Source organism: Frieseomelitta varia, unplaced genomic scaffold (genome assembly GCF_011392965.1).
Source record: "Frieseomelitta varia isolate USP_RPSP 00005682 unplaced genomic scaffold, Fvar_1.2 scaffold_6, whole genome shotgun sequence".
Classification (NCBI taxonomy): Eukaryota; Metazoa; Arthropoda; class Insecta; order Hymenoptera; family Apidae; genus Frieseomelitta; species Frieseomelitta varia.
Genome location: NW_025110367.1, coordinates 50122 through 61444, shown reverse-complemented (window position 1 = coordinate 61444; position 11323 = coordinate 50122). Strand labels below are relative to the sequence as shown.

The 11323-nt window shown below is 30.4% G+C and overlaps 1 protein-coding gene across 1 annotated transcript in view; it reads right to left on the bottom strand.

Moving 5' to 3' along the window:
• Positions 1 to 618: 618 nt before the first annotated feature.
• LOC122534458 (5-hydroxytryptamine receptor 1-like) overlaps positions 619 to 11323 on the bottom strand; it is a 46423-nt gene continuing 35718 nt past the window's right edge. The window contains exon 4 of the mRNA XM_043665097.1: positions 619 to 1139. Coding sequence (XP_043521032.1) covers positions 799 to 1139 — 341 coding nt within the window. The 3' untranslated portion in view covers positions 619 to 798. The remainder of the gene's footprint in view (positions 1140 to 11323) is intronic.

Below are 11323 nucleotides of genomic sequence, written 5' to 3'. Positions count from 1 at the left end.
AATTCATTAAAAATTAAAGAGGGATCTAAATAATATTAACAAATATATATTGTTCGGCACTAGAAGGTTTGATCAGGTTTGACTGAAATTTAATTTCAAACGAAGCTGCACTCTAATAAAACTCTCGCAAACGTTTGACCATCTTCACGAACGACTACAATTCGTAGACATATTACGATTAATTATAGCCTCACCCGTGTCCGAAAAAAATTAATGTAGTTTGATAAGGTTTGATGAAGAAGAACACAAGATATTTAGCAAATAAAAAGATCCTTTTTAAAAAACCCAATTCCCCAAAAATTCATTAAAAGTTAAAGAGGGATCTAAATAATATTAACTAAGATACATCGTTCGGCACTAGGAGGTTTGATCAGGTTTGACTGAAATTTAGTTTCAAACGAAGCTGCACCCCAGTAAAACTCTCACAAACGTTTCACCATCTTCACGAACGACTACAATTCGTAGACATATTACGATTAATTATACAGTCTCACCCGTGTCCGAAAAAAATTAATGTAGTTCGATAAGGTTTGATGAAAAAGGACACAAGATATTTAGCAAATAAGAAAATTTTTTTTTTTTAAAACGTAATTCCCTAAAATTAAAGAGGGGGCTAAATAATAATAACGAAGATGCATCGTTCGGCACTAGGAGGTTTGATCAGGTTTGACTGAAATTTAGTTTCAAACGAAGCCGCGCCCCAATCAAATTCCCACGAACGTTCGAACACCTTCACGAGCGACTGGTTCGCGATTCGTAGACGAAGCTACGATTAATTATACACCGTCGCAATCTCTCTTACCCGTGTCGAAAGCTGCACCGATGCGACTGTTGCTGTTGCTGGTGATGTTGAGCCGAGTGTTGAGGCGTCGACCTCGGCGTTCCCATAGGGGTGGGACTGCCAGGACTCGCGATACCCTCCAACCCTCTCGATAGCTTCAGCATCTCGGCGCCGAACGCGTGAAGCGCGAACACCGCCGATGGTGGCGGCTCGCTTTCCGGTAGCCAAAGCTCGTGGGTGTCGAGCGTCGTCAGCTCGGTGTCGGTCGACGTGCCGGAAGTGTGCTGCGGCGTGCCGCCGCTCCCCGCGGAGCTCTTGCTCAGGAGGAATCGCTTCCACGTGCCCCGTCTGTCCAGACCTACGCGATAGACCAAGGATAAATCAAATTTTAATCGAAACTTTCCCCTCCGTGGTTCATTATTGGATGTTGTTCCGAGTTGCAAGTGGTTTGACGAACGTTTGAGTTTTTCAAGTATTTTCTTTTTTTTTTTTTTTTTTTTTTGAAGCATAATATAGTATTTCAAGCATAGAATTAAGTTGAGAATTAAAATAGATGGATCTTCTAAGTATTTCTGGAGATATTATATTTGGATTCGTTAACGAACGTTTCGAACACGTGATTTTTAACACCTTGCGCTGGCAACTGATTGCGCGGACCGTAACGAGTGACCATACACAATAAAATTCGTTCTTTTGAACTCGACGGCACGTCATTCCAACGCAATAGGTTAACTGAATATGATATTCTATAATTTTCTAGATATTTTGTTTCTGGATGTTTCGTTTGCGCTGGTTTGCGACTGTTTGACGAACGTTTTGAGTTTCAACGTTCGGTTTTTTTTTTTCAGCAGTGTATATACTACGTTCATTAATATACGTTTATTTATTCTGTATATTATATTATATACATTCTCGTATATTTATTTTATACATTACACTATACATCGCATATATTTATCATATATTCTATTTATTTCACATGAATTTCTTGCTCTCTGTAGTTTTACGCTCTTAAATTTCCCACCTATCGTCTATCGTAAGAGATATTGTAATTAACCTAACCGCGACTGGCGAAGTTTCCTTATTCCTCTCTTTTCGTTGCCTTTTTTAATTTTTTTTTTCTATCCAATTTTATCGATTAATTTCGCTGGGCGAACTATTCGGGAGCGTATATCTTTTTAGCATGAACGTCCTGCCACCGTCCCCGGGGATTTTGCATGAAACCGGCCGCCATTTGCATGCCCTCGCGTATTTCGTCGTACGTCGAAATTTCTTATCGTCGTTCGAGGGCGTCGCTAGACGCCAGGCCGAGTGATAAGCAGCCCGGCGCTCTCGTTCAAAGAAAAATGTCTCTCGGCGCCAGAGCCGGTGCCAGATGACGGATCACTGGGTTAAACGATCGTTTTTAATCTCTTTTCAACGACGGCGGAGACGGTCAAGCACTTGGAGAGACAAATGGCTTTCGGTTCGACTCTCTCGCGAATTTATAGCGTCGCCGTCGCGATAAATAAACGTCAATTTCGAATATATTTGTGCGCTTTTCACCGAGCTTTCGTAGAAAGGAATTCTCTTCCCTCTTTTCTTTTAAATCGGCCGAAAGAATGTCTGTATATCGATATATACGTCACTTGACCCGATCGTTCATTCAACTCGAAAATACCAGTGTATTTTCACCCGCTATGTGTTCGAAAAACCAGGTCTGTAATTTATTTCGTTCGATAAAACCACGACTATAGAGAGGATTGCCAGGGATCGAAACCGGTGCAGCACCAGTACAGGGGATTGACAGTTAATTTCCTTCTTTCGATTCCAAAAAACAGTATGCATTTTTAAAGCGACTAGTCGGGGATATCGTTCGCAGAAAGGAATAAATAACCCATCCGGCTTTGCGTGCGTTACATTCGAAGTGCTAATATTCTCGTCTACGTTTTTTTCGCGAAGAGAGAGGATTCTTCTCGTAATTCTCGCGTAACGTCACTCGGACACTAATTTGTATTTATTTGCAGTTATTCCCCTTTGGGATTAAAGGGGGGGAATTATTCAAATTTCGTGGTGAAACTCTGGCCATCGTTCTAGATTCGTCAATGTGGCAATTTTACCTTCCACCTTGTTTCTATTTTCATTAGTGTTGCACCTTGAGACCTGAGATTATAATAAAATTATAATTTATGTTAATTGCAATTTATAATGGAATTATAATTTATATTGATCGCAGTTTATGATAAAATTATAATTTATATTAATCGCAGTTTATAATAAAATTATAATTTATATTGATCGCAATTTATAGTAAAATTATAATTTATATTAATCCGAATTTGTAATAAAATTATAATTTATATTGATCGCAATTTATAATAAAAGTATAATTTATATTGATCGTAATTTATAGTAAAATTATAATTTATATTGATCGCAATTTATAATAAAATTATAATTTATATTAATCGCAGTTTATAATAAAATTATAATTTATATTGATCGCAATTTGGAATAAAATTATAATTTATATTAATCGCAATTTGGAATAAAATTTATATTGATCGCAATTTATAATAAAAGTATAATTTATATTGATCGTAATTTATAGTAAAATTATAATTTATATTGATCGCAATTTATAATAAAATTATAATTTATATTAATCGCAGTTTATAATAAAATTATAATTTATATTGATCGCAATTTGGAATAAAATTATAATTTATATTAATCGCAATTTGGAATAAAATTTATATTGATCGCAATTTATAATAAAAGTATAATTTATATTGATCGTAATTTATAGTAAAATTATAATTTATATTGATCGCAATTGGGAATAAAATTATAATTTATATTGATCGTAATTTATAGTAAAATTATAATTTATATTGATCGCAATTTATAATAAAATTAAAATTTATATTACTCACAATTTATAATAAAATTATAATTAATTAATCGCAATTTATAATAAAATTATTTATAATAAAAATCACTCAGTTAAAAAGTTACTTAGTTAAAAAAAAAAAAAGTAAAATTCAACGAATTCTAAGAATGTTATAATTCGTTCTTCTGTAAATGAACATTTTTTCACACTTAGCAGTGAGTCACACTTGCTAATCAAAAATCAGAACGAGACGAAGAACGATTCCGTTAGGAAAATAAATTTTCCTAAATTACGCGCAAAATTTGCGAAAAAATTGCGATGGGGGGGGGGGGGGGGGGGGGGGGAGTTTCTCGCGAGCCTAGGCGCGAATTGGGACGCAAAACGACGCCTCTTTTCGACCAGAGGGGAGGAAGTGGCCGATTTGCATCGACCGATTTCACTTGCAAATTGATCGTTCGTGTCTCGCAACAAAAGACGCCCTAAGACGGTTTAAGAACCGAACAGAAAATCAGCCTCGTTCTAAATTTGTTCCGTTGAAGTCACTTTTGTCGAGTTTTCGAATTAATTAAGTCTCTCTCTCTCTCTCTGTGTGTGTGTGTGTGTGTGTGTGTGTGTGTGTGTGTGTGTGTGTGTGTGTGTGATTGTTTGACTCCGCGAAGACTCGATACAGTTAATTCGACGTTTAATTTCAAGTTTATAATAAAATTTCGCCGGGAGAAGTCCAGTTAACGTTTCGTTCGATTCGCGCGATGTGACAAATTTCATTTATTCGAGAAACATTAATTAAAAACACTGAAACACACGAAATTGAGGAATTTCAGACGTGCAGGCAAATAAATAATCACACGCACAGAACATTTTCAATCGATAATTAAAAATTGAAGATACACAAAATTGGAGAGCCTCAGGAAATAAACGTATAAATGTAAAAATATAAGGCATAAAAATATAAATATAAAAATATAAAACATAAAAATATAAATATAGAAATATAAAACATAAAAATATAAATATAGAAATATAAAACATATAAATATAAAAAGTATAAAACACAAAAATATAAAACATAAAAATATAAATATAAAAATATAAATATAGAAATATAAAACATATAAATATAAAAAATATAAAACACAAAAATATAAAACATAAAAATATAAATATAGAAATATAAAACATATAAATATAGAAAATATAAAACATAAAAATATAAATATAGAAATATAAAACATATAAATATAAAAAATATAAAACACGTGTGAATAACTTGCAAACAAATAAATAAATTGAAGAACAACGTAAACACCCCCCTGTCAGACCAATTAACGAATCACTATACGCAGAAGCAAATAATTTTTCCTTGGAGAACTTTCGTCACGTCCTTTCCATCTTTCGGGACTTTTCTTTTGAAGATCGTCTCGAGGCAGAGGAAAGGGTTTAATTTCTTTCGCGTCGGACAAAGAGGCCGACCAATCGATAGAACTCTTAATCGCCAGTCTTCGTCGAGGCAAAGGCCGGGAACCGTTGCCGGATTACACCGAAATTCTCTGTAATACTCTCTCTCGACAAGAGACGAGCGACACGACACGACACGATCTATTCGCGTTTGCGTTTCGTTCGATTCCCTCTGGCTTTGATTAAAAATCGCCCCCTCCGCCGCGGAAATGTTGTTACCCGACTTTGATCCGAGCAGCAGACCGAAATCGGCTCGGCGATTTCATCGTTCGCCCGCTTGCGGCTTGTTTCATTTTCTTTTCTTTTTTTTTTAAGTGGTGAACAGAGAGGAGGGGGGGATCAATCAATGGGAGATGAGGAATTTTTACAGTTGTTATTAAATGATAAATTAAATTTTATTAGTAATATTAGTATCATAATATTATAAATAGTAAATTAAATTTTGTTAGTAATATTAGTTGTAATATTAAAAATAGTGAATTAATTTTTATTAGTAATATTAGTCAGAATATTATAAATAGTAAATTAAATTTTAAAAGTAATATTAGTCAGAATATTATAAATAGTAAATTAAATTTTAAAAGTAATATTAGTCATAATATTATAAATAGTAAATTAAATTTTAAAAGTAATATTAGTCATAATATTATAAATAGTAAATTAAATTTTATTAGTGGTATTAATTATAATATTATAAATAGTAAATTAAATTTTAAAAGTAATATTAGTCATAATATTATAAATAGTAAATTAAATTTTATTAGTAATATTAGTCATGATATTATAAATAGTGAATTAATTTTTATTAGTAATATTAGTGATAATATTATAAATAGTAAATTTTATCAAATAATTACTATTATATTAAAGCTCGATTTCTATGGGAACAGTGAATATTTTACAAGCGTCAACAAAATTTATGCACAGCCACGTCTCAGTATTATAACAATACTTAATACTAAAACTATAGCCTAGAATTCCTCCATTAACAAACATTGAAACAAAAAAAGGGAAAATAGTAAAAACTTTGTAACATAACAGAGCACAAACTTCCATTTAAATTTCTCGAGAAAGTCATTTAGGTTTCTTAAAAATATGCTGTTTCGCACCTACGTAGAAAACATCTGACAAAAATTATAAATTGGCCATTTTGACCATTTTGGTTAATCGTTAAAGATGTCAAATTTTAAATAGAATTTTTATATCAATTTATATTAACATTAACTTTTCATTTGAAAAAAAAATTATTCACATGTTCTACATCATTTAATAATATTTTATTAACTTTTTTATATTCATTAAATATAAAACAATTTTTATTATTTCCTATTATTTTGTTTTTCATTATTAATTCATTAATACAAAATTATATATTATTTTTAATTGAAAATTATTTTAAATTATGAATATTAATTTATCCAATATTACCATTGTTATTTAAATTTATACCAAAATGAAATTTTTTTATATGAAAGAACTAAATTTTTATCATATTTATATTTATTGTATCTGTTATCAAGATTGTTATTATTATGAAAATACTTAATTATATAAAAAATATATATATAAATAATAATTATAAAAAATGCAAAAGAATCAAAAAAAAATAATCCCAATGCATCCAACGAATATGCAAATACATTCTTTAGATTTGAATGTCATAGTCTTCACCCACAGCCATTATATATTATTATATTATTTTTAATTTATATTATATATTATTTTATATTACATATTATATTATTTTTAATTTATATTATATGTTATTGTATTATTTTTAATTCAAAATTTTTAAATTATGAATATTAATTTATCCAATGTTACCATTATTATTAAAAATTTATACCATTAAATAAAAATTTTCTATACGAAGTAACTAAATTTAATAAATGTTCATCACATTTACACTTATTGTATCTATTATCAAGATCATTATTATTATGAAAATACTTAGTTATTTAAACATATATATAATAATTATAAAAAACGCGAAAAAATCAAAAAAAAAAAAAAAAAATCCCAGTGCTTCCAACGAAAATGCAATAATCCTTTAGATTTGAATGTCATAGTCTTCATCCACAGTTCGAAGAGGACGATTCGTTTTAAAAACCCACGCGATCATTCGCTTTGTTACCTCGATGATAAAAAGCGCCGAGCCCGCGAGACAATGCACGGGAAAGTAAGTTTGACGTTTCTCGAGTCGCGAATGGGAGAGACAGAGAGAGAGAGAGAGAGAGAGAGAGAGAGAGAGAGAAAGAAAAAATCTCGCCGTGTTTGTCGTTGTTTGAGATAATTCTGTCCACGTGGTGGACAAAAGAGATGTCTGGCCGTCCGGAGAGATCGAAAGCGAGATGTTAACAGCACGTGAACGTGGAAATAATTTCTTGACAGCAGAATTGTCAACGAATTTAAATAATATTGCGCTACCTGTGTGTACCTCGATTACTTTCCTCGGTGTTTTTCCCGCCCCAGCTTGCTTTTACTGTGTTTTTTTTTTTTTTTTCTTTTCATCGTCTGTTACATTTTGCAAACACGATCGCTCGTGTTATCGATGTTTAAGCTTCTTTACTTTTAGCTGTAAAACGGGTGATAAGCTCTGCGAGTATAGTAATTTTTTTTTTTTTTTTTTTTTTTTTTTTTTTTCGTTTTCTAAATATATGAGAGTATTATCTGAATAAAAAATTGGTTTCACGTTCGAAACGTTATCGCTTGTGCAGTAATATTGGCCTTTGACTTGCTACTTTTCAACAGAAAGTAGAAACATCGACGACTACTTTCTGTTAGGTTGGCGCGTATGAAATGTAGTTTTTTTAAAGTTTGAATTTGGCGCGCATGGAATGTAGTTTCTTTAAAGTTTGAATTTGGCGCGTCAATGTTCCGCGCGTTATCAAATAAGCAGGAATTTACTAGAAAATTATTGGAAGAAACTTAATATAAATTTAATCTACGTTAGTATGTTAAATCTAACATGTATTATAAACCTGATCAACAAATGTGAAATTTATTTCACGACGCGACTTAGAATTTAATTATTAATTTCTTGAGAATTTAAATTTTTCATTTTGTCTGAGAAAAAGTTATAAAAGAGACATTCTTTTATTTTATCTGAGCAGTCTTTTAATTAACAAATTACAGTTTTATAAATTATTACTTTCGAAATTAATAATTTTCATACAGGTATGGAGTAACGAAACAAAATAGTCGTTCAGAACGAATATTCGCGATTAGATCTATGATACTTTAAAGAAACTAAACTAAAGTTTGATTGCAATTGACATTTAGTATACGCCAATAAATATTCGTGAGTATAGTTGAACAATATTGATATCCAGTATTATGCCAGTATTTTTATAACGTGGGGTAAAAAAATGAGTTATGGTGGAATGTAGTATTGCAATCGATTGCACAAAGTTTTTGAACACAATAAGTATACTTACCGACCATTTTCAGAATAATTAAAATATTTCTATAATCATTAGACTGTGGATTTTTATGCAAATTTGTATCTTTATGAACCAAAGGATTCAGAAACTTCAAAAAAATGTATTAAAGATCATGAAATATTTATATTAACATAATACTTATTAACATAATATTTATTAATACATAATACTTATTAACATAATATTTATTAAATATCATAACGAATTTTAATTTCTATTTCAAACGTATACTATATTTTATATACTTTTACATGTTGCGAATTTTCTTATGGAAATTTATATTTTTGAGAGTACAGTTAAAAAAAAAAATTTAGATTGACCTAAGGTACAAGGTAAAAATTAAGATTGACCAAAATATCATGGAAAGCATTATACTTTGAATGTTTCACGCTTTATGGTATCCTACAAATGCATGGAAATCCACATTTATAATAATTATGAGTGCAACGTTACGTCTTGTTAAAATTGTCACTAGAATTGTAGTAAGAGTTTTGGCAGTGACACGATGAAGATATCGTCTCGTTCGCGGTCTTGTAAATAGTCTACTCTATTTAAAATGCGAAACGAATCGACGAATGTTCGAATAAGTTCGTTTTAAACAAGAGGTTTGAATAAGCTGAGCCGGGATCGATCTTCAAAATTTCTGGCTTTCACAATTTCAAATGACTGTTTATCTCACATAAATTTTGTTAAGCAACGACGAATTCAACGAATGTCAGAGAAACACAGGAAGCGAGTGTCACACACAAATAGAAATTATATAATTTATTAAAATGTTTTATTTAGTCGCAGCTTATTTCAATCTCTCTGCTTGTTATCGCGATATAGAAATAGAAATGCGAAATAGAGAAGCGCCTGAACGAAAGAAAAAGAAAAAAAAGACGATGGAGAAAGGAGAAAAAAAAAAAAAAATAATAATGAGAGGATACAATATAACGTAAATCATGCACGAAGGGGGCCGATTTTCGGCACAAACGAGCGATTCACGTCGAATATTTGGCTGCAAGACGGCGAAATCTTTGGATCCTTTGCGCGCAGGATGGAATTTCTCCTTACTGCACTTTCTTTCGTACAATTTTATTTATTTTCCTTCAATCTCTGCGCCGTTTTCTAAGTAACAGAGTAATTTTTCATACGTAAGTTTTTCTCGTTACGTAAATTTTTACAGCAATTAGAAATAATCGGGCGACACCTACCTGACCGACTGACAATAACAGTGACAAAATTACTCGACAACGTGGAAGTATAATAATGGTTTAATGGAAAATTATTATTAATGGAAAATAACCGCCATTATTCCACTAATAATACGTGCAGTTACATAAACTTATATACCGTGCGATTGTTGCTCAATTGAAAACGCAGCGGCAATTGGTCTTTGTTTTTTTTTTTTTCACGCGAAAGTCATACAGTATTGAGTAACGCTATTGTTTTAATTGCACGTTACACGTGTAAATATGCTCGACGATACAGCGCTGAAAATAATTAGTTGACAAGGTCAGTTCAACGTTCTATTCTTTGTGTGAACGAATTTAGTTTTTTATATTATTATATTTATTAGTTTTTTTATATTATTATATTTAGTCTATTATTACATTTATATTATATTTAAATTTGTATTATTATATTTATTATATTTATTATACGTTTTTTATATTATTATATTTATTATTTAAATTTTTTATATTTAATTTTTTTTATATTTAAATTTATATTATTATATTTATTATTTAAATTTTTTATATTTAAATTTATATTATTATATTTATTATTTAAATTTTTTATATTTAAATTTACATTATTATATTTATTATTTAAATTTTTTATATTTAAATTTATGTTATTATATTTATTATTTAAATTTTTTATATTTAAATTTATATTATTTATTATTTAAATTTTTTATATTTAAATTTATATTATTTATTATTTAAATTTATATTATCATATTTAATATTATAGCTTTTTATGTTTAATATTTCGTAATGCGCAATTGATAAAGAAAATGTCACAACAGCAATGAGAAAACAATTATGAAATTCTGCATCTATCACAGAGCACTGCTTTTCTCTTAGAGCAGAGTTTTTATTATAATCTTTCGATTGGGATTCTTGGTTTTATCGGAATTTTTTCATTTCCTTGCGACACAGTGTTTATCGCGATTCGCTATATTTAGATGATAATTGGAACCATTGGGGGATCAACGCGTTGCCTTGTGACGTGTCCTCCTTTCAATCTTCTCGAGTAAGCGTTCGTTCATATCAAAAACGTTATCCATAATTTGTAACCGGTTAAATTATGTAATATTAATTTACAGTTTTATCATGGGAAAAATATTTACTCTAAATACTTTTTAATTATTAAATGGGTTAGATTAGATTAAATTCGATGGGTTGAGAAGCAGCGAAAAATTTTAAAATAGTTGAAACAACTCTAATCGCGACCCTAAACGTGAACAAATCTTTTATCTCAATGATAAGAAATAATTCGACAGACAACATTTGAAAACTGAACGTTAAAATCGTCGATTAATATAATATTTCACGATTCTGACAGAAGATAGAGTTATAGATGGAACGACGCGAACATAAACTTATATGCAAACGAGTAGCATGATCAAAAGAAAGGTGCAGAAAGGAGAGGATCCTCGCGGCGGTTTCTTCGTCATTGGTTGAGGATGCTTCGTAACTGAGGCCATGCGGTGTGCAAGCGAAATTTTTTGCTCCCTCAGAAGGATCATCATAGAGATATATAAAAAAAAAAAAAAAAAAA